Source organism: Cyprinodon tularosa, unplaced genomic scaffold, assembly GCF_016077235.1.
Source record: "Cyprinodon tularosa strain WSP-4 unplaced genomic scaffold, ASM1607723v1 ctg581, whole genome shotgun sequence".
NCBI lineage: Eukaryota > Metazoa > Chordata > Actinopteri > Cyprinodontiformes > Cyprinodontidae > Cyprinodon > Cyprinodon tularosa.
This window is the reverse complement of record NW_024039320.1, coordinates 27,372-51,778: the sequence shown is the minus strand read 5'-3', so window position 1 is coordinate 51,778 and position 24,407 is coordinate 27,372. Positions and strand designations below refer to the sequence as shown.

General features: G+C 35.7%; 2 protein-coding genes across 3 annotated transcripts; one reads left to right on the top strand and one right to left on the bottom strand.

Annotated features, from left to right (window-relative positions):
• Positions 1–1,740: 1,740 nt before the first annotated feature.
• On the bottom strand, positions 1,741–21,266 carry LOC119797394 (beta-1,3-galactosyl-O-glycosyl-glycoprotein beta-1,6-N-acetylglucosaminyltransferase-like). Of its 2 annotated transcripts, none has more exons than XM_038306463.1 (5): positions 20,990–21,266; positions 3,666–3,992; positions 3,060–3,153; positions 2,480–2,884; positions 1,741–2,387 (listed from the first exon to the last, which is right to left on the bottom strand). In XM_038306463.1, exons 2-5 carry the CDS (start codon positions 3,971–3,973, stop codon positions 1,884–1,886), a joined length of 1,311 nt encoding a protein of 436 aa, XP_038162391.1. In that variant the 5' UTR covers positions 3,974–3,992; positions 20,990–21,266; the 3' UTR covers positions 1,741–1,883. The 2 variants fall into 2 exon arrangements, with proteins under 2 accessions (XP_038162391.1, XP_038162392.1); XM_038306464.1 differs by lacking the exon at positions 20,990–21,266 and adding an exon at positions 16,390–16,410.
• LOC119797399 (riboflavin kinase-like) lies at positions 21,001–23,945 on the top strand (the record flags this gene model as incomplete). Its single annotated transcript, XM_038306470.1, has 3 exons — positions 21,001–21,204; positions 22,397–22,499; positions 22,615–23,945. Coding segments are annotated over 3 exons (480 nt in total), but the record flags the coding sequence as incomplete, so codon positions are not given.
• Between the last annotated feature and the right edge of the window lie 462 nt (positions 23,946–24,407).

Here is a 24,407-nt window from a genome sequence, read left to right as displayed (position 1 = left end):
ACCTTAGATCATTGATTATTGTATTTGCAATTCTTTTTGACATTATATATTTTAAAATAATGAACCTGAATATATTTATAGTTGCTGATTATAGCAAACACAATAGGAAAAAGGCAGTGTTTTTATTTGTTTAAAATTATCTAAATGATGTATCATTTTCAAATTACCAATGGCAAGAGGAGCAAATTAAATAGTGGCTAATAAATACTTTTGCTATATCTCGCTGTGGGTTTTTCTTAACCCTTTTTTAAAATTTCTGCCACATTGTCGAGGTTTGAAAATTATTGTGACTATCGGAAGGCATTGACGTTTTTTCTATAATATGAAATCAGGCAAAATCAATTTTAGTGCAGGAAACTCATCCCCCTTCTTAAGTTTTCTTGTAATGTTGATAGTATATAATATCTTAATCTCTTTTTTTTTTTTGCCCTTCTTCAGAGAGTAGAAGTTATGCAACATATTTGTCCATTCTTAAAGGCTGGGTGAAGCAGGGTATTATAAAACAATTTTGTTTAAGCTTTTCATACATACGATGATGGATATTATAAAACTTCCTTGACCCCGACGAAAGGTTAACATGTATTACCACTTGAAGATGAATGGGAGCTTAGTCTGGTGAGCTATGGACAAAGGAAATCATTTTCTTTGATCACAAAACTTCCTGTTCTTTTTCGTAAAAAAAAAAAACTATTAAATAAATGGGCTTGGCTGCATCAATGTTCCCCCTAAAAGTTTCTCCGTGATATGTTGAAATGTGGACTTAAATGGCCGCTCCAGAACCTTCAGTTTACTGGGTTTTGCTGAAAGTGTTGCATGGCAGAAAAATAAAATTTTATGAAAAGAAAATTAGGAATTCAATTTAAAAATAAAAAACAGATTTCCTTCTTTTAATATTTGACTATTTGTTTTGCTTTTTTTGCAATAAATTAAACTTGAAATATTTCTATTAATTAAAGGAACTATTTTAATTTCATTGCGAAGGGAGTTTGTGACAGTAAATAGTTGTTGATCAAACAAAAGGGTTTTGGATGTTTACCTTAGTAAAATACACCGTACCTTAATAGTACCGTTGTACCATAATTACTGCTGAAATGAAAATGTCTCGAGAGCTGTTCAAAATTAAATTTCTTTTTTTATACACTGTGTATACAAAATTACTTTAAAAGTTGTTTAAGTCTAAAAGAAAGCTTATTGACTAGCTGAATCTTTTAGGTGGATTTCTTTTGTTGTTTCTTGGAATAGAAAAAAAAAAGAAGCACATATTCATATACAAGGACAGAATTTTCCATCTTCTAAAATATTTTACCCATTTAGCCTAGTCTAACGAACTGTTGAGCATATGTCTTCTTTCAAACAATGGTCACTGGACAGCGGTGCTCCTGTTTCCTATGAAATGAAAATCAAAACATGGTCATTGCAATTCAAATATGGGGTTTGTTGTGCCTTTTGTTAAAAATCTGAGATCAGAGAGTAAGTTGTCCATAATCTCTGTCTGCCACACCAGGTGTGTTGTCCCACTTCAGCATGTCAAGAATTCTAGGCCAAATCACAAACATCAGGAATTTAGTAAATCATTCATATCCCCCAACCTGTTATTTTCAAATCTTTAAGGGTTAATAGCCTGAACACTAATTGGCTCAACTAAACCAAAAAGTATCAATTTTGATAAGTATTTAAGACCTTTACCAAGGGGATTAATCTAGGGACCTCCTGCCAAGGTATATTAAAAATCCATCAATCTGATCTTAAACAAAAATTATCTAATAGATTCCTTTATTAATGTGGATAAAATGATTTGATACATGATCAGTTTTGACAAGCAGGGAGAGGAGTATTACAGTGGGACACAGGTAAGTACCTTCAGCACTTATTTTGTATGTGGTCTATGTAAACAAAAAGGTATCTTCAATTTCTGATTCTATCAGAGCTTTCTGCCTGAGATGTTTCTCTAAGCAGTACACTGGAATGGGATCGCTGTATGTGTCAAACTTGTTTGCAAAGAGGTGGTGGTTCTCTAGTAACCACTGTAGGTCCCCAGCTCCATATACACATACGGCTCTTACATGGTTGCCATGACACTCAGGATATACAGCTGAATGCTCTGATCCCTCATGATACGCCCACTTCACCAGCCTTGCAATGGAATTAATGTCCGTCTGATCATACTTGGAGTGGGGTCTCGATGACCCCGGTACGCCAGCCATTCGCTGAATGGTCGCCCACAGAAACTCATCAGGACTATAGGTGTCTTTGCTCCACTCAATAAGAGTTTTTACTCTGGTGTCTTTCAAAACACTGCGGACGTAGCCCCGAGTTACCACAATGTAGGCATTTCCTGATTTAATCTGCAGGTTGAAGGGTGGTGGACTCTTTGACTTTCCTGTTGACTAAAAAAAAAAAACAAATGAAAAAAAATAAAAATGTGACAAGAAAGATAATTAATGCCAGCTTCAACACAAACATTTGTTCTTAAATTTACCTTGATTTCTCCATTAACAATTTCATGAGCATTTGACACCCTCCACTTCTTCCCCTCAGGCATGTTTTCTGACTCCATGCTGTTGGCGCCCTTCAGCGAGCGCAGCACCCTTACCATTTCCAAGTTGGTTTTCAGAGGGAAGTCCTGCCCGCAAAGGTTGATGAAGTATTTCCACTCTGCACTGACTTTATACAGGTCAGCCATGCAGTTAATGTCTGCTTGGACCCTTGGCCAAGCAGCATAGACCACAGTCACAGGCTGACTAACCATGAAAACATTAGGGAAACAGGAAACAATTCCCTCAATGGCTGCTTTTATGGAGGGCTGGGATTTGTTGTCCACATGAACACAATAAAAATTCTGAGGTGCATAGATGGCTCGGAGCAGTCTTTCAAAGTTCTGCACCTGCATTGTGTAAAAAAAGAATTCAGAGTATAGATATTTGTTTCTAAAAAACATAAATATATGTGAGGATGGGTGATTCCAAAGTAAAATCTGATACAGAAGACATTTATTCAAACCAAATATTAAGTGTTTTAATCTAAAATGCACTTTCATATAGATGTTAAAATGTTTTTACCTTGTGATGAACAACGATGGAGTAAGCCAGAGGAAACTCTTCCTCTTCTTTGCTTAAAGGAAATGTAATGTATTTCCTCCTTGTTTTGTAATTCCTGTAACATTGTTGTATGTTGGTAAGTATCATTCAAACTATTTATCTACTTAAATAGATACAGTGCCTTGCAATATTATTGATATATAACTTTTCACATTTTATTACCTAACAACCACAAGCCATAATGCATTTTATCATAGATTTTATTTCTTTTTTTGTGATAGAGATAAAAGCAAAATGGTGCATTTGAGTTAAGTTCAACACAATCAAATATTTATATATATAAGCTTGAAAACAAGCAAGTTTTCTGACACCATTAAATAAAATCATCTCCAATCTGTTGCTTTTGGAAGTCCCCTAAAGAGCCCAACCTTTTCTCGATATAAATTGTTCTGTTCTCAAAAGCCATAAAAGGGTGTAGATAAACTTGCTTTTCAAGCAGATTGTGTCGGTCCTTCACATAAAACCCTAACTAAATAAATGTATGATTGTGGTTGTAAACTGACCCAGCGGTGAAAGTTAGAGGGTTGTGATTATTTCTGCAAGGCACTGTGGATTAAAGCAACACACCTGCAGTCCCGGGTTTCATTAATGTAATACTCATCAGGGACCTGGATACTCTTCCGAAAGTCTCTTGTGATGCTTAATAATTTTGCTTGCTTTAGTGCCTCCCACTGTCCCCGTCTGATTGCTGAGCAGTCGCACACTCTCTCTGGGCCAAAATCATAATCCCTGTACACCAACCAGTTGTTACTCTGAACCAGCTCAGAGGTAGGGGATATGTCCGGCTGAAGGACCAGAAAAAGCATCCATACAGATCCCAGCGCAATGCTGAGCTTCAACAGCAGTTGCCTTGAGCTTTTTTTGCACAGCGGCATGGTTTCAAAAGGAAGACTCCTGCAAGGAAACCGGCAGAGTTATATAGAGTTTATAGTGCCACCTGTTGAAGATAAACTTAAGATCGATAAAATCACAACATCTTTAGTAAAACTTGAATTTTTTTTAAGGAACAGACACTTGTAATGGAAAGCTTTGTGTTTACACCTTGAAGCTTTCTCTCTTCAGTTCTTTTCCTGCGAAGAGATCATTCGGGACAAACTCTTAAAATAACGCTTAATGTTGTATGTGTAATTTAAAAACCATGAGAATGGACAACAGATTTTGACAGACATTTTAAGCTTATTCAGATCAGAGAAGTTGCTTTGAGTTACAGAAGGTAGTGCTTACCAACCGGGCTCACTTCTCATGAAGTGGCCACAATTCAAAGTTAGAGAAGCATTTTATACAACTCCAGTCTGCCATATCATCAGCAGGACACATGCATGGCTCCAGCCTTATTTTAGACAAGGACACCGCTCTTATTCCGTTCCCAAATCTTTGCCAAATACATACTAAAAGGACTTTTTATCCTGACAGAGGGACTGTCCTAATTAAACTACTTAGGAAAACATTAGTTTTGACACAACAGGCAGATATTAGTGTTTAACAGACTTACACATCATCAATTAAAATAATCCTAACGCACACATCCTATCAACTATCAAACTTAAGATCAGACGATTTCTTGGCCTGATTGACTACACTTATTGATTGATTTATTGACTTTATTTTTTTTCTCACGGTGGAGAAATTTACTCTTTACATCAACTCAAATAGTCAAAGGAGAAGAAAAAGGTGCCAAGGAAAGAAAAAGGTGCATGGGACATTTACAGTATATACAGTATGTCCACATTTTATTTTCAGTAGGATTATTATATAGGGTTATTGCACATTTATGTGACACATCTTCTTCTAAGGGTGCGTAATATTTTCTGCAAGTATTTTTTGTGTATGATACGTATAATACTTATAATACGCATAACTTTTTAAAATGTCGATAATCTTTTGTAATGGAGATGATGATGCTTTATTGGCACTAAGGGTTGACTTTACACCTCCTAGTCACTTTTCCTGGCAATAAAACGCATTGTTTGCTCTGCTGTTTATATTGTCCTTTCAGCAAAAGTGTAGGTATAAAATTTTATATTGATGCATTTCTTTAGAGTGATGAGAAGAGGTAGAGCTGTAATTTTCCGAGAGAACAATTACCACAGCTTTCCACAGTTCTGTATCAGACAAGTGGAAACATGTTTAAATAAAGCCAAGTGAATTCAATAATTAACACAGCTGAATCTGAACATATTTTATCCACTTTTCTAACTCCTTATACCTCTTTTGTACTGAAAAACAAGTTACGGTACATAAAACACACTATACTAAAACTTTGAACTTAGACATTAAAACACTAATCCGATTTTATAGGGTATGTCCTTGATCCACTGTCCCCTTGAAGTATTTAATGCCAAGGATACTAAAGTAAGTTGTCTCGTGGTGTATTTTAGTTATTTAGTTAATATAGGTTTATTTTTAGGTTTCATTGATGTGAACATCGATGTATTTTAACTTTGCACATGTTTACAACTAACTTACAACCATAAAGTGATTTACTGAAACCTGAAAAACCAAAGCTGTTTAGACATTTTTAGCTGCGTTAAATTGACATCATAATTAGAAAAAATATGGAATCTGTTGAATCAGTTTCATTTAACTGAGCCACTGTGGAGTTCATTTTTGTCCATTTCAACTTACTTTCGTCTTAATAATGTTCAATTTTCTTCATTTCACTGTAATTAATTCCTTTTATGGATTCAGTTTAACCAAGAAAAGTGCTATGAGCAAATGAAAAAGATACTTCTTTGAAATATTTACTTTACCTCTGAAGGATCTATTGTTCCATTTTAACTGTGAAAATTTAATCCTTTATAGTGAAAGTTACCGTTTTTGAATGATGTGCATACCCCTTAGACCAGGCCTTGAATGATTTATTACCTACTGTAAATTAAGTTGAAAAAAGTCAATAAGTTAAACTAAAATGCTAAGTTAAAAAAGTTAAATACCTAATTAAAAAGTTAAGATAATAAAGTTAATAAGAGAAGTTCGAAAAGTAAAAGATGTAACTGCTTGTATCAGCGTTAAAGCACTAAGGTGATGTTGTAACAAAATGTGTTTTTTTCACTCTGTGTTTGTCATGAATTTCTTATTGAAGCACTTTTATTATTTTTTTTTTCTTAATATATTAGGGCAAGTCGGCATTTCTTGTACATTGGCCTTAATTTTGCAATCAAAAATACATTATTGTTGAGTGTTACAAAAGTAACTGTCCTCCAATAACATTCTGGGCTTAAAATTTGGATTTTCAAATTATTTCAATGTGTGCCATATAATCATATTAATCCCTTGTGGGAAATTATTTTCTTGCAGTGCATCCGTTTACAGAATAGAGAAAAATAAGATTGTAAGTACAATAGAGCTAAATAAAATATAATAAGACAGACTAAAGTAGGTCAAATTATAGCCGACACAGTAAAATTACACCCTTCCCATTAAAGAAAACAGTGTAAAATAAAATCTAAGAATAAAATAAGATAAGGATAAAGGGTTAATGATAATTGGGACCTTTTTTTTGTTTGTTTTTTTGAATGCAGAGGTCATTGTGGCCATGGAATCTATTACTGCTTATATGTGGACTCCAAGAAAAGTGCTATTTAAAGACATGCTTGATGCTTTTATGTTTGAAAACAATCTGCAGGGAACAAATGAATCATGTCACCAACTAATGTTAATTTAGAATTGCAGTATTACAATGTACAGACAGCAAGAGCAAAGTTATCACCACCGGTGTCGGGAAAAGCTATACAGGATTGTACCATTGTTTAATGTTTCTAAGATAAATTTCTAAAATACCACATAAAGTAGACATCTTATGTCAACTGCTATATTTATGACCCCCATAAAAATGTATGACCTTTGTGGTCCAGTTATGACCCTAATCTCCCTTCTGCTCCTATATCCTTTTCCAGCGTCATAATAACAATGTGCCTTTGTGCAGCATTTCCTAAATGAGTTTACTGTCGCTAATCAAGCTTTAAAATGTCTTAAGACCATTCTTTGACCTGCTAACAGAAACTTTTCCATTAAATGGAGCATCTCTCTACTTTCTTGAACACCTCACGCACAAAGAAACAATCGGATTTTTACACCCACACTTCAACCCTTAACTCAGAGAAAGTAGCCGAATTTTATCAACATTTCTGAGTTTCACCATCAACCAAATTTTTTCTTGTTCACACATACACACACCGACACACACACACACGTTAACCAATTGTCATAGATGGTGTCTCGTCTCTATGTATATGTAGAAACATACTACTCTACTTTTAATAAGAAAAACAGCATTATTCCCAACATTGCCTGGAATTATGAGAGTTTATCTATAAAAGAGGAGAAAATTAAAGTTTTAAATATAATCACTCTACCTTTAATGACTGGATCAAGATTATAATTTGGGCTACTCACCTCTCCTACTGAAGACACTACTGTGAAGACGGAAGACATAGTCACCCTGATGCAAAGGGTGGAGACTAAGATGAATAGAGATACCTATCAAGTCCTTGGATTTGCATGAAACCGATTTGCAGGAAAAATAAGGTTGTTTACATCATGTAAATGCACTCTTTGTCTATTTATTTGTGATGATCAGCCCTCAGGGAGTTATAGCAGTTACCTTTGCAACAGGTCGTCTGAGGAGTTGAAGCAGAGTAGAAATATTTTTCCACTGTTAGGTTTATTCTTTATTAGTCATGTGTATTAGTAATCTGCTAGCCAGATTAGATGGGGTGGACGGCCTTCCTTCACACGGTGGATCCCATTGTGTATACAGAGGCCATCTAATGAAGACAGTCTTTTTGTCTGTAGAACAAACACAGGCTAAGGATACATCCTTTACTGTAGCCAGACTGACAGAGAAGAGCTATCTGTAATCCTGAGGCATAGAGGCAAGAGGCACAAAGGTCAGGGTATGGATGGCACAGCTGTGCTGACTCCAAGCAATTTCTCTGTCCAGTAACTGTTCTCTGATCCGAAATGGAATAAACTCTTTTTATATAGTTTTACCCAGTTTTGAGTTAAAAATAATTATACAAAGTAGCTTGCTCCCAGGAAAAGAACCGGAGGGGACGTTCCGAGGTGTAATCGCCTTCAGGGGGACTGTCATCCGTTTTCTATGCCCTACCACGTTCTCCTTTCAGTCATTTTGCAATGGCAGATTGACAGTACAGTAATAAAAACGCTATATCTGATTGTTTACTGGGGCAGACAGAGTTAGGTCTTTTTAGGTCTTCAAATCTTCTTTTCATTTTGGAAAATGTGCAGTTTATATTTTTATCTTTGCTAAAATCCCATTTAAGTAGAATCTATTAGTTAATCACCAAATAAAGACGGATTCTTGTAAGAAGTTTTTTCTCAAATTAGTCATCATTTGCTGTTTCATCATTTACACATTACATTGATTACCAAGTTGTGACGAAAAGACATTTAATGGAATCCTAAAGGTTCTTGTTTCCTGATTAAGTAACTTATTAAATAAAATATCTGGCCAAATTATTGTTTTGATCACCTCTTGGATTTGCATTGGGAATTTGTTTGAAAACATTTCAGTTTCTCTAAATGAGTTAAAAGCTAATTTGATTACATACCAAATTCTTCAAGATAAACTTTGATCCTCAAACATAAAATCCATGCCGAAATGTCATGTTTTTCCTTCTTCTCTGTTCATAGTAGCTTAGTTTAGTTGAGTTTCACTAGTTTTCAGTCAAGTGTTTTCAACTGAAGTAAGTTTGACTTGGAGCTGAAAGATTATTGTTAATTACTCTTATATTATGAATGGAAGTTGTAGTGAATTTATTCCATATATGTGCAGAGTTACCTGAGCATGATTTGAGCTCCACTCACACTTTCACTTGCTGTTCTTGTAATGACTCAGCACTTTTTGGTTTTATTTAAGTTTTCTTTTTGAGTTTTCAATTATGCTTTTTATTCTTGTCTTTCTGTGTTTTCTAGTCTGTTGGATTATTTGCATTTTGTGTTATTCTAGTTGTTTTTGGTTATATTTTTGATTATTCTTCTATTTCTTGAGTTACTCTCAGTTGCCCCTTTGTGTTTGTTTCCTTTCCCCTTGGGTTCCTTCTAGTTGCTTCCATCCACAGTCCAGTCTTTGTTCTGTCTCCCATATATACTCTCCCTGTGCAGTTCGTCTGTGCTGCTTCCTCATCTTTCCCTGGCTCATTATGTGTGATTTCCCTGATGTTACCTAGAACCTGGCTTTCTGTATTTTATATATTTTGGATTTCTGCTTCATTAAAGACTCCCCCTCAGCCTCCTGGTCTCTGCATTTGGGTCCTCAAAAACCCCCACCAAACCATGACGGATCTAACACACAGCCGGTAGCGCGTGTGTTCATAAACAATATATGACAGTCTGAATATGATCTGATTATATGACATATTTACCACCCCTACTGGGTTGGGCTATAAATACATTCAAGTTGCACAACACACTAATGCAACTTTGTTATCAGTCCTGTAAGCCGTTAAGCTTATTTTGTGTGTAAAAGGTGAGGCCAGTAGCACATATTCAGTAAAAAGATAAATCTAAATTTAATACATAAACAAAACCTGAGAAAAGATAAAGCATATCCAAACTAAAATACAAGGTGTATAATCCAATAGTTTAATTAGCCAAGCCAAAGGCCACTATAATTACTTTTAAACCTTGATTCAAAGCAGCTTAGGTTCTCAGCATCCTTGTTTTCTTAGAGCTTATTCAAGATTATTAAGTATAAAGAACTGAATGCTATTTCTCCATGTTTGGTTCTGGGTATGCAGAGTAAACTTGTGCCAGAAGATGAAGCAAAGTGTGGACAACACACTAGACAATCTAGAGGTGGGGAGTTGGGTTTATAACTCCTCATCTACCAGGACACAATACAGGATAAAAGGTCCTCTCAGAGATTTACTTGTTACTGATAGGACTGTTAAGGAATAAAAGATTACTCATAATATTATTGATTGTGACTTCAGGCGCATCACATTATAAAATGTAATTTACTCACAAGTGACCAGTGTTCACTGATAAATATATTTACAGCACGTAATACCATTCTTTGTAGTGTACTGTAAAATGTGTAACCTAAACCATTTACTGGATTCAATAAAGCTGATATTCAGATCCTGTAGATTATTTTGGGCATATTCTTATCTATTGCAGGCCAACATATTTCTGACTAAAGGGGCAGCCACAGAGGCCAGATTAGGTTTACGGTTTAACAGCCTACAGGACTGATAACAGAGTTGCATTCGACAATACATACATTATAGTCTGATTGTAAAAAAAATCATCTTCTTAAATTCATTCTCTTCACCTGACTGTACAGCAGACAAGCAAAATTAAGGCAGCAATAAAACAGGATATGGTGTCAAATTTGAAAAACTCTTCTTACAAAGAAGAGTAAAATTAAAATAACAGAGAAGAGAGAAAAAAAAAACAAGAAAATCTGTGTCGCTTTTCATTAATTAACGATTAAATTTTTTCTAGCAGGTCAAATTTTTGCAAACTGAAAACACTATACAAAGATAGAATGCTGAACGAATTCTACTATTTCGTCTCTGCTATACTAGAATAGAATTAAACTTCGTTGTCATTACACCGTCACAAGAACTGAGCAACAAAATGAACTCTTTATTAATCCCCTTTTGTAGCAGTGGGCTGCCATCGTGCGGCACCAAGGAGCAGTGTGGGGTTAAGGGTCTTTGCTCAGTGACCCAGAGTGGCAATCTGTGGGAGTGGGGCTTTAACTCAGAACCTCTGGTTTCAAAGCACATTGCCCTAACCACTCCGCCGCCATACTGCTGAACTAGCAATAGAAGCTGTGCCGTTTCTAATATTGGTTTTAAATTTTAACTGTACAGTGTATGTTATACTATTACTAAAAACAAAATTATAAATAAGTATACTTTTTTCCAAAGTGAAAACATGGGTTTAAAATCTAAAAACATTTTATATAGCTATGTCTGGTAAACAGCCAAATGCCTCTTAGTTATCTTGACAGTTGCCACATAAATCTAACAAGACTCTACACTTTGTTTCATAAAAATTGTTTAATAACCCATTTAATGATAATTGTACATTTAAACTGATTTCTTTCATAGGGACTAGTGTCTAAATTATTTTTGAAAGCTGACAGACAGATTATCAAGTGATCTAAACGGAATAGATTTATGTTAAATTTTTATAACTGCACCCATCAGTCGCCCTTGATCTACTGTTATAAGGCTGACTTATGGGCCGAATCCCTGGTCAGGCTGTAAAACGACAAACAAAAACCAAATGAAAACTTTAGAGAGAATTTAAGCATAACTAATTTCCCACCCAGGGAAATAAAAAGTGCATAACTAATTAGTTCCAGTTTTACTGGAAAAGAAGGGTTGTATAAAAAACAACATTTCATGCTATGAAGTAGCAACTTGCCCTAACTACTCCCTGTATTTCATACAATAGCAGCTTAAGACAGGAACTAACTCTCCAAAAGGACTGAAAGGAGAATGTGGTAGGGCATAGAAAATGGATGATAGGCTGGGAAATATTGAAAAGTTTAAGTCCCACCCTGCTTCAACTCCTCAGACGAACTGTTGCAAAAGTGACTGCTATAACTCCCTGATGGCTGATCATCACAAATAAATGGACAAAGAGAGCATCTACATGATGTAAACAACCTTCCTGGTCACATTTCAAGGAAAACCCCAAGTCTAATCCTTCCAAAGCTGAGTCAAATGAGAACTGTTCAATAGTTGTTGCCATCTTCCTTGTTGTGCTTTCTCCAGGGTTGTTCAGCTTTGTCGTCACGCCCTCAAAACCCTGCCTGCTTTGCATCCAGAACACATCTCTGTGTGGTGATGTTCTAGGGCCTTGGGCATTGATCGAGGGTTGACCAATCGCAGGCAAAAAAGATTTAGGTCGCTGGCGGATGGGGCTAGTTTACTAGGCTAGATTTTAGGTATTTACCATGCTTTTAGATTTATGTTGCACTTATGTAAACATGTGATTTTGTACTTCTTTCGCATATGTTCGCAGTTTACCATCAGTGGTTTCAAGTAATTGAGTACATTTACTTGATTATTTACTTACTTATAACTTTCACTCCATTACACTTAAAAGTCAAATATTTTAGTTTCTACTCCAATATCCTTTCTAGAAAGCTGATAGTTGTCACTCCTTCCTTTTGGCTCAGCTTAGCTTTGAAATCTGCTTTTGCTGGAGATCTTTACAGGTGGTGTAGAATTTTAACGCAGAATGGTTCTACATGTCAATAAATCAGGTGGTTTCTGAAAGGTATGAGGTTCGGTAAAGGTATTCTAAAAATAACACAAAAATGTACTGATATTAGGAAATGTAATTTGTACTTTTGAATACTTAAATATTTTCAAACATGAGTATTTCAGTACTTATGTAGATTTTTGACCGAGCAGCTTTTCTTGTAGTTGAGTAATATTTGACCAAGAGTATCAATATATTTACAGAAGTACTAAAGTGAATACTTCATCCACAACTACTTACCACCCATAAAGTGATTTCTCAAACCTGAAACATAAAGCTGATAAGACTTTTTTACCTGCATAACGGTAACAAAATACTTCCATTAATTAATGAACCTGATTCAAATTCACTTAACTGAGCCCATGTGTAGTTAACGTTTTTCCATTTCAACTTACTTTCATTTCACTGTTTGATTTGCTTCATTGCAGAGTAAGTTCATTTTGTGGACTAACCCGTTAACCAAGAAAAGTGCTATTCAAAGAAAGCCTTGACACTTTTATTTTCTGCCAGCACAAATTAAACATGTCCAAACCAATGTTTGCCTGGTGCACAGGAATGGCCGGGCTGTTAAATGACAAGGTTTTTATTGCATGCTTTGTATTCATAAGGAGAATAATAAGATACTATCTATCTTGCTTTAAGTTTTCTCTTCAAAGATGCTGCTAAACTTTTCTTACAACCATTTCCAAAGGAAGATAACAATATAAAAGCACTGAGAGGCAGCCATGGTTGGTACGGTAATTGTAAAATGAATCCAGAGGTTTGTTTTTGACTTGAAGAAGCTGCTGATTATTTGTAATGTGAAGCAACGCTGAATGGTGTTGAAATTCCTTTCAGTTTAGACCGTAGCTGTTAGGCTGCAGTGGATTCAAATTGATAACACTCTGCCAACTCTGATGGCAGAACTTAACAAAACTGAAATCTGTTATCTTCTAGAACAGCGGTTCCCAGCCTTTTTTTCCTTGTATACCCATTTGAGCATTTTGTCGTACCATCAATCAAAATTACTGATGATTGTCCAAAAGGGGAACATTCAATAACTCATTATAAAATACAAATTATTTTACTTAATCTTTTAACCTAAGCATTTTATTCTTAGGCTTTTAATGTTTTCCATCTCAAAATAAATCCAAAATAAAATCCTATTATAAACCTGTATTTAGGAATTTGGAGCTCCTCTGCGTAACTCCCTTATAATCACATTTAAACTTGCAGAGTTGGGAACAAAATACAGAACCTAAATTATTTTTTAGACTAAATACATCTTGCCTAAAACTGGGGATTAAATTACATGTAGCCTAAAGCAGGGGATTAAACAGCATCAAGCCTTAAGCAGGGGATTAAAATACATCCTGCCTAAACGAGTGGATTAAATTGCATGTACTGTACCCTAAAGCAGGGGATTAAAAAACATGTAGCCTAAAGCAGGGGATTAAATGACATGTAGTCTAAAGCAGGGGATTAAACTACATGTAGCCTAAAGCAGGGGATTAAATCACATCTTGCCTAAAGCAGGGGATTAAAATACATCCTGCCTAAAGGAGTGGATTAAAAAACATGTAGCCTATAGCAGGGGATTAAACAACATGTAGCCTATAGCAGGGGATTAAACAACATGTAGCCTAAAGCAGGGGATTAAAATACACCCTGCCTAAAGGAGTGGATTAAATTGCATGTAACCTAAAGCAGGGGATTAAAATACATCTTGCCTAAAGCAGGGGATCAAACTACATGTAGTCTAAAGCAGGGGATTAAACTACATGTAGCCTAAAGCAGGGGATTAAATTACATCTTGCCTAAAGGAGTGGATAAAATTGCATGTAGCCTAAAGCAGGGGATTAAAAAACATGTAGCCTAAAGCAGGGGATTAAATTACATGTAGTCTAAAGCAGGGGATTAAACTACATGTAGCCTAAAGCAGGGGATTAAATCACATCTTGCCTAAAGCAGGGGATTAAAATACATCCTGCCTAAAGGAGTGAATTAAATTGCATGTAGCCTAAAGCAGGGGATTAAAAAACATGTAGCCTAAAGCAGGGGATTAAATTACATGTAGTCTAAAGCAGGTGGATTAAAATATATCTTGCCTAAAGCAGGGGATTAAACAACATGTAGCCTAAAGCAGGGGATTAAAACACATCTTGCCTAAAGCAGGGGATTAAAATACATCTTGCCTAAAGCAGGGGATCAAACTACATGTAGTCTAAAGCAGGGGCTTAAACTACCCACAGCCTAAAGCAGGGGATTAAATTACATGCAGTCTAAAGCAGGGGATTAAACTACATGTAGCCTAAAGCAGGTGATTAAATTACATGTAATCTAAAGCAGGGGACTAAACTACATGTAGCCTAAAGCAGGAGATTAAATTACATATTAATTTGATCAGAATTTTTGGTAAAACCAACTTTTTGCAGAAGAGCTGATATCTGCATGGCAGCCCTTTCAGCTTCCCTTAGAGATGAAGCTCTGGAGATAATGATCGGGTCTGTCCGTGGCACTGAGCTCCAAGGTTATAAAAATCATTGGAGAATCTACTTTTGATCAACAACGAGCGCTCTGCATCCGCCAGACTTCTTCAGAATGATTTTAGCTAAACTTTCATTCAATCCAATAACACATTTACCAGGGGGGGAAAATGCTTATATGAATATGAATTCCTTTTTGATTAAATTATTCGCTTCCCTAAACTACAACAAATAATCCAACTCTGCCCTTTTAGACCGTTAAACTCAGAGATGCGTACAATTTTCCGTCCTCTTTCTGATTGTAAAACAGTTTTCATTTTATTCTCAGATGACAATTTGCTTTCAGTTCTTCGTACATTTCCGCTCAATTCCAGGCGTCATAGAGAGGTAGCGCGTTTTGTCCAGTGGGTTCGCTTTGCAAAATAATATAAAATAAAGGAGAATGTGATGGACCCCAGGAAAGAGGGGTCCTTGTGGCCATTGGGCCCCTGTGCACATTCGGGGCCAAAACGATAATCGGGGTTGATTCAGGTGTTTACAGTAGTTTAGGATAGAAAACTCTTAACATTCCCAAAGTAACAGTTGGATGAGGTGCTTACGGTGCACTGCAAGTTTGACGGCATTACGGTATGCAGTTAATCCCAGTGTATTATTGATTCCAATGAAGGGGAAAAAATATAATCAAATAAAAGAAAAAAAAGGGGGGGGGAAAGAATATCACACACACACAAAATATTTGTATAGACCTATAACCCAATACATTTTCCAAAAGTCAGGTGTGCAAAATACCTCGAATAAACCTATTTTCCAATCCTGTAGTAGATTTGAGACCATATCGCCTACAGCCACATATTGCGATTATAATAAATACTCTATTATATTATTTTTGTGGTGTTTTCATTTGAAGACCTGCGCATTTGAAAAGCCGTGATCTCCGCATATAGAGGACAATCCAGAGGCAATGTTCCTGGATTATTAATCCGGAAAAGCCGAATCTGTGAATACCTTTCTAACTTTACCTAAATCAGTCGTTTCAGGGTCAACAGTTCCTTTAAAAATAAATAACGGACACATCTTAAACGTTCTTCTACTGTGCCAACATTTTTTTTTCTTTAATTTCTTTCTTCTTTTTTTTTTTGCGAAAATATTTTTGTAAACATCTGACTTGAACCTTAATTTAATTAGATGCATACTTGTGTTTCTAAATACGGGGCAGTTTCCCACATGTCGACATCATCTCTCATAAATAAGAGATTAAACCAAAAAGAATAGTTTTAACAGCAAATCCGGCGTGGGGCAAACTAACTAAACGCGTGAGCGTTGGATTTATGCCACAGAAATGTGCAGCATTATATGATGTAATATTGGCGTGAAAAGTACAGCTATTTATTTGCATCATAAAAGTTATTTAAAGTCTGAGCAAGGATGAAAAATGCTCCAAAACTTTTTGCGCAATGACAAGAGTTCAGATCTTGACATTACCTTCATAAATCTTTTAGAGAGATCATCATCAAACCTAATATATTATAATTGTTATTTTGTTTTTATTATCCGCTAAAGACAAACGTGCCTCTTACCTGCGCGCTTCTCACACCATCTCTGTCACTTCCCTATTTGCAGAATGAGAAGAAGCAGTGTGCCTCTAGTGATCACACAGCGCTGGTTAAAAGTGTGCCAAAATGATCAGATTAACAGGAGGAATAAAACATGTTTATCCTGTGAGCATCATCGTTTGAAGTTGACTCTGCAACAGTTTAAATCATATAATAATAACTGAACTTTATTGATGTCCCATTAGAGAAATTGACCTCTGCATTTAACCCATTTCCTTGGGGAGCAGAGGGCTGCCATCCTTTCGCGCCCCGGGATTAAGGGTGTTGCTCAGGGACCCAGAGTGGCAGACTCTGGGAGTGGGGCTCGAACCCAGAACCTCAGGATTCCAAGCTCTAGCAGCCATCATTGTGTATAGGCCTATCATTGAAAGCTGCTAAAAGTGTGTGGTTCATACAATGGTGCAGTAGTCAGAAATATGTATATGTCCATTTTCTTTTGTATAGTGCTTTTAATTTTAAAGGACATATTAGGCCTACATTTAGGAACTTTATTGATCTCACAATGGAGAAACTCACTTTTGCATTTAACCCATCCCTTTGGGGAGCGGTGGGCTGTCAGGGTGCGGCGCCCAGGGAGCAGAGTGAGGTTATAAGGGTCTTGCTCAGGGTGCGTGGCCCTCTGCGGGAGTTGAGCTCGTGACCTGAGGAACCCAAGCGCAATGATCTAACCACTTCCTTAAATGCCAAAAAATCTTTTTTTTTTTTTTTTTGTATAGTTAGTTAGATAGTATGTGACATGACTTTATACGAATCGTCATCATCAAAATAGCCCTATATGGACTGGAGACTTGTTCAGGCCAAACCCAACTCTAACATAAAAGATACACGCACCAAACCTCTGAGCTTTTTTCATGCTATGGGGAACAGAATCAACTGCATATAAATGAAAAATACAAGAAAAATCTAGTTTTGCACAGCGAAGTGACAGATGCAAATAAAAGCCTGGGTTTCATTACTTCGGAAGGAAGGAAGGAAGGAAGGAAGGAAGGAAGGAAGGAAGGAAGGAAGGAAGGAAGGAAGGAAGGAAGGAAGGAAGGAAGGAAGGAAGGAAGGAAGGAAGGAAGGAAGGAAGGAAGGAAGGATTGCATTGGTATTATAGTTATCCTTCTTCCAAATACTTAAGTTAAGATAAAAAAATAAAATAAAACTCTTTTTTATCCAATCAAACTGCATCACCGTTTTCCCAGTCCTCCTCCGTATCATCTAGCTCTTTAGGTTCTTGGGACCCCCTGTCTTGTATGCTTTAGACACAGTCATACTTATAAAACAGCAGACCTTGCCTCGACCGATCTATGTATATGTATACATATATATATATATATATATATATATATATATATATATATATATATATATATATATATATATATATATATATATATATATATATATATATATATATATATATATATATATGTATATATAGGAAGGCCAGATCTGTGATCGGATGCCCTCTGGTCTCAGTGCAGGAGGTGGGAACCAAAAGGATCCTTACTAAAAATAACATCTCTGTTGGATAATGTCTCCCACACCATGGAAGAAGCTGTTGCAGAACTGGAGAGCTCCTTCAGTGACACACTGCTGCACCCTACATGCTCCAGGAAGCGTTATCACAGACCCTTCCTCCCAGCAGCTATAAAACAGTACAGTATTTTTATGTGTTTATTTTTTTACTCCTCACTATTACACTTTTAAGTGATCTACATTTGTTTCCTGTTGTAACACCAGAATTTCCTCATTGTGGGACAGTAAAGGGATACTCTATTCTATTCCATATATAGTTATATATACATATATTTACATATATATGTATACATATGTATATACATATATATAAATGATTGCACCCTCGTCATCAGCCACCTCAGACTACAGTTTTAGATGGATTGACTGGCTTTAAGACAATGTGTCAATTTATTTTTTTAAGCTGTCAGATTAGATTCAATGTAAGACTCAAATTAAGATTATGAGTCCCATTAATTTTCGCAAAGTAAATGGGTAGTATTGGCAACCAGTCATGCTTTGGGGGGAAAATGCAGAGGCAACAACTCAACTGAAACATTTCAAACAATAATGAATGAATGAATAAGCAGAAGAAGAAATATTGTACTGGTTTTATTATAGTACAGTCTGAACGGGAAATAGAACCAACTGCAGTATGCAAAGCTACTTTTATTACAGTCTATGTAATTATAAAATGCATTTCAGCACTGTTAATTATACTGCTTTGTAAGCATGATGTTGGTAAAGGTGTGTAAAACGGCCAAAACAAGGAGCTATTTTATCATATTTTTACTTATTAGCATGTGCATATTTGCTTGATTTAGCGATGTATACTGTAGTGAAGCTTGACAGAACTTTATTTACAATTACCTGTTCTCTCAAACCAGTTCATTTTCACTCCACGAGGTGGCGTCACGGTGCAGCGATATAACCAATGTGGAAACCTAATAACTTTTATTAAAAATGGTTCAGAGACAGCCACTCATCTCTCCAATACACACGTATTGGAACCCGTTTCATCAGGTTCAGAAACGAAGAAAAAGAAGTCAGCGTCATATTTCAAACATAAATCCGTGCTTTTTATTCATTTTATTTCTCACAGCACCTAAAAGCACCATGAGACTTCTCCTGCGGTCCCTGTCACGGGGTCAGTGACATCATCTGCAACGCTTACGTGACGCAGAGATCTCAGACACAAGTTAAACGTTACAGGTCACAGGTGTGACAGATCAACTGGGGAGGAGATCAACTGGTGACGGCAGCTGGAAAACCACCTTCTGCCCAAATATGTTCTTTTTGTTATGGATTTTTGTAACAGGGATAACTAGGACTATATCATCTTTACATTTACATCCTATCAAAAATAATAACAGTTTATTTAACAAAAAAAAAAAAAAAAAGCAGAGCTGTATCTGTGAATAGAAAAAAGGATTGTGAAAATATATTCCTGTTAGATTTCACTATAAATTTATTAAAGGACAGAACTTTTTGGTGGGGCTGCTTCAAGCGGCTCATAAGAATGATCCAGATTTATAGATGATTTCATTGTTGTAATTTAATCTGAAAATAACAATCGAACATCACTTTTTTAATAGTGACACAGATTTAAATCCAGGCTGCTAGAGGCTACCCCATCCAGCTGTCCAGGATACAGTAGAAACTACTAGAAGCCATTTCATTTTATAGTTATCATTTTGTTGGAAAAAATATATATGTTTTTCAATTTGTGTATGTATATATATATATATATATATATATATAAGTTTCATTTAAATTTTTTGGAATGAAAAAATTCCCACAGACTGTATTAATGCAAACTTTCCTGTCTCTGAACACAATGTTCTGTTGCACACAAGGGAAGAAGACAGAGAACACTGAATGTCACTAATAAACACTATTGATTGATTAATATTATTTATCTTAAGAAATGGAACATTTCTGCATTTCACACCTGTTTATTATTATTATTTATTTAACGTTATATTTAAATATAAATAAATTTGTAAAAATGGATGAAAACATCACCATCCCCATTTCCTATTTTAATTTTCATAAAATATATTTATTTTTATCTATGAGCTGGAAATGTCCCCAGATTAGAGTGAAGAACTCTGGTCACCTTATAGATAATGCTCTTCATGATCATTGTATAAGTTTAACATTTTTTCTTTTTCTAACAATAGTTATTTTTCTTCTCTGTGATACGTTTTAATTTTTTTCTTCATACCAGTTAGCTCTCTCTAGGACTGCCCTAGTCTCTGAAAACAGGAACAAATTCATCTTTACACAATAAAGCATTTACAGGATTTAACATAAGTTCCCAAATATCGAACAATAATTAAAGGATCCAGAGGCCGTAGCTTTGAACACAATAGAAGTTGAAAACATCAAGTTGTATATTTCCCAAGGTATTTAAGACTATTTTTGTTGTTGTTAAAGGCATATATTACTACATGATGTTCGGGATATTTGAGGGCTGTTTTCACAAAACCAAGTAAGCAGATAAAGCAGGGATTTTACAGATATTCTGGTAAAGATGGGCGTCAGTTTAACCAAAGCGGTAACACGCAAGTTATTCAGGGCAGCCAGCTTCTCCAGATAAATCCTGGTGCCTTATTTACTCAGTTAACTTCACACTGATCAAAATTCGATGACTCTTGTCAGTGATTCAGTTTTCTCATTATACTTTATTAGTTATTATCAGCCTACATGTACAGCCATAAAGTCAGGCTATAAAAGTTGGTTCAAAAACTTGTAACCACTGCATGTTAAATTGTTTAGTAACAAAAATGAGCAGAACAAGAGACAGTTGCAATTTATTTTTCTTGAGCTCAGAGGTTTCTCTTGTCTTATTTTCCATAATATAGTAGAATATCTTTGTAAAGCACGCTTTTTATCACTGCTGGGTCACAATAGATCTAAAGCAAACCAAATAACACAGACTTGCAAACAGCATCTTTTCTAGATTAACTCTGGTTTTAATTAGAAATATACTTGTTCCCCTGCAGAAACGCCTAAATTCAACCTTTTTATAAGCCACATTGTTAATCTGCTTGCTTACCTCTGCCTTTTATTTTGTTTTTATTCCTCTTCCCTCCCTCTGTCCCTTCTCTCGTATCTCCAGCCAACTTCCCAGATTCGGTGGTGGACAATCTTCCAGCAGATATTAGCACAGGAATATATTATGGCTGGGCTTGTGTCGGGAATGGCGATGTTTACAAAATGGTGATGAGCATCGGCTGGAACCCTTACTACAAAAATACAAAGAAATCCATGGTAGGAAGAACTTTGGTTGGCTTTTATCCAAGACGTTAAGATCATAAAGAAACCACCCTCACTTTAAAACCGTTTTGCAGTTGCTAGATGGAATGTGGTATTTCTTCTTTTTTAAACTGATGGCGTTCCAGTGGTCATTAGACATATCTCCATCCACAGTTGTATAATTCACTTCTCCGTTCCATTCCATTTAGAACAGTATTTCTCAGAGTAAACCAAATGAAAATAAAACATTTAATATATATATATATGTGTGTGTGTGTGTGTGTATATGTTGCCTTTAAAAACTGTTTTAATTAGAAAACAGATTTTTAAGTTAAGCTTTATTCTGCATCAAAACAAAGATAATAATAAATATTGATACATGAAAAACTTAGGCTAGAGGACAGTTAGTAAAGTTTATTTTCTTTGTTTATTTATTTTTCTGGGAGAGATTAAGCGATTAATAAAAATGTCTAGGTTTTATTTTCATTTTCACAGAAGCATTCAGCAGGACTGATGCATTACAAAATAAATCTTCCTTAAAAGATGGAGGAGTAGGTGCAAAGCTGACTGTAACAATGGGGATAAAGGCCTACTGTAGATCTCATCGGTTACATGGATAAAAAATATATCAGAAAAGCATGCAGGGAAGAGGTCATTGTGCACTTAAGGTGGTGTCAAATATTTTACGGTGGCCAAAATTATGAAAAGCTACCCATAAGTACTGAAGATTCTGTGGTTTGTCTTTGTAATTTTAAATAATCCTCATGTTAGGAGGGTTTTCCTTCATAAGGCTGACAAAGTGCACCAAGGAGAGGGACTAGGTTTCTGTTTGTACGATGGGTTTCCCAAGAACCTTCTTGCTAAGATTTTTATGCTTGTTTAATGGGGAACTAAAAAACTGCTAAGATCAGTTTTGCATTAAAATATCAATGAGGGGATAAGAAACTAAAAACTGGACAAGAAAAGAAACTAAAAACTTGGGTATGCACATTCTTGTTTATTTAGACGCCTTTTTCTTTTTTATTACATTGAAAAGAATAGGCTTTATTGCCAAGTAGTGTTTTTTTTGGCCTCTAGTTTGTTATTCCCACTAACCACACAGAGAAGGCATTGCAGTCTCAGAGAGCACTTCCCTAAACAGCTTTACACGATGAAGTAGTTCCATAGATTTTGTCACCAAAATGTTTTATATTTTTTTGGATTCTAGGAGACGCACATCATTCATAAGTTTAAAGAAGACTTCTATGGAGAGATGCTGAGTGTGGTTATGGTGGGCTACATCCGCTCAGAGAAGAGCTATCCCTCACTTGGTACGCTTATCTGACTCAGAGGTTTTCTTTAGACATTTTTACTCTAGTTATGTAGAAGAATCCAAATAATTCAACTCCCTTTTTTCTTCTGCTGCCTTTTCACCGGTGCCATCAGAGGACCTAATTGCAGCCATCAACAGTGACATTGAGCAGGCCAAGGTTATGCTGGATCTCCCAGAGAACAGCAAACTGAAAGAGGACAACTTCTTCACCAGCACCACCAACTCGTCTCCAGTCTCTCCATCATCAGCCGCATCCACGTCTCAGAGCATCATCAACGGTCACTGACAGCTGGCAGAGATGGCAGCGCTTTGTGCTCTGAGCCAATGAGCACACTTCTTTTGTTTTTTTTGTGTTCAGATTTCCAGCCTTAATATAAAATCTGTCAGCTGACACGAACAGTTAACTTCTGTCTTTTTTTGTTTTTATATTTGGTTGTGTTAGGGCTGTTTACTGGCCTCTGTGCTTTAACTGGACACAGCCTGTTAGACTATATTCACAGCACATTATCTGGATCTTCTGTACATTTTCAAACATTTAGAGGAGAGGTGAGAGAAAAATCACTCTTCGAAGAAAACCGTTTTCCAAACGTGAGCTAACGTCACGTACCCAAGTCAACATCACTGCATTAGTATTCATAAAATGAGACATTGTTAGATAATATTGCTACAATAACTTGATTATCTTTATCAAAACTAAGTGATAAACTTGAGTAACCTTAAAGGTGTTTAAGTTCCTGCTGCTTATTCCTTAATCCGTCTGCAGTAGTCTGTCAGAGGTTGGATTATTGCTGCGCTATCTGACTTAAATCCTACATTTGATCAGATGTGGTTTTAAACGCAGAACAGTTACTTATTTATACAAGAGTACTACAGCCAACTACAGTGTAATTTGTGTAATAAACTCCTTAATAAAAATTTATTTTATCAGTAATTCTAAGAAATTTTAGCTAATTTCCTTGAAAGGTTTAACTTTGACACAAAGGTTTCGGTCCTATCAGCCAAGCTGATTAAATCAAATGATATGAAAAACACTAAGCTTGAATGACCAAGCACTTTTTTCTACTTCTTATAGTAAAACCTGATTAGAAGAGAGTGAGGAAAATAAACCTTAATGTATCTATCTTGTGTGTATATACAGAAAAAAGCCTTTGCACTTCATGAACATATATATATTTTTTTACATTATTGTATGCAAAAGTTTAAGACAGATGAGCTATTGCCCAATTAGAATTATTCCAGTTTTATTCTGGTATTTTCACTGATGAACTTAAAACCCCTGAAGGAGGAATTGCTTTTCTTCTGTTTATTTTTGATATGAGAATACAGGAAACTGAGGATAAAGTGTTTTTGTATTCTCTGTGAAGCCTGTTGTGATTGTTAAAAGCTTCCATCTGTAATGTTTAAATCTAATTATTTTATCTATTAAAACATTTAAGATCCCTGATAATGTGTTTAAGTGTGTTTTTTAAATGCTGTTTAAAATCTCAAACAACCTTTCTTGCTTTCGCCTTTTTATTATACTTCAGTGTAAATCACTGTCATGATTTAACCAAAGCTTTCAAATGTGTTGCTTTGTGGCATTTAAACCCAACCGTTTAGAAAGAAATTACTAAATTAACCCGTTTTTGTTTGCCTCAAAGCTAGCGCTCTAGCCTCACCTCTTGCAGCAAATTTCTGAAATTTCTTGAAGCTAGTAAAATTAGCCTGATGGGTTGAATCCTTTGTCCTGTTTTACATCATGCTGAGAACATATGCAAAAAATCTTTTCTTAGTTTTTCATGAGTTTATTAGCCTTTTGGTGTCTGACCCCAAATAAGGAAAGATCCTTCAGATTGCTAATAGTTAATGAATGAGAACCTGCTGGTGACATTGGTAACTATAGATCATGGCTCTCTTTTCAGTGGTT

What these genes read in the sequence shown, in the direction of transcription:
- LOC119797394 (XM_038306463.1), bottom strand. Translation starts at nt 3,973, where the DNA reads ATGCCGCTGTGCAAAAAAAGCTCAAGGCAACTGCTGTTGAAGCTCAGC. An exon ending in CCATCGTTGTTCATCACAAG is followed by an intron (nt 2,885 to 3,059) that starts GTAAAAACATTT and finishes TACACAATGCAG; the next exon opens with GTGCAGAACTTTGAAAGACT. An exon ending in TTGTTAATGGAGAAATCAAG is followed by an intron (nt 2,388 to 2,479) that starts GTAAATTTAAGA and finishes TTTTTTTTTTAG; the next exon opens with TCAACAGGAAAGTCAAAGAG.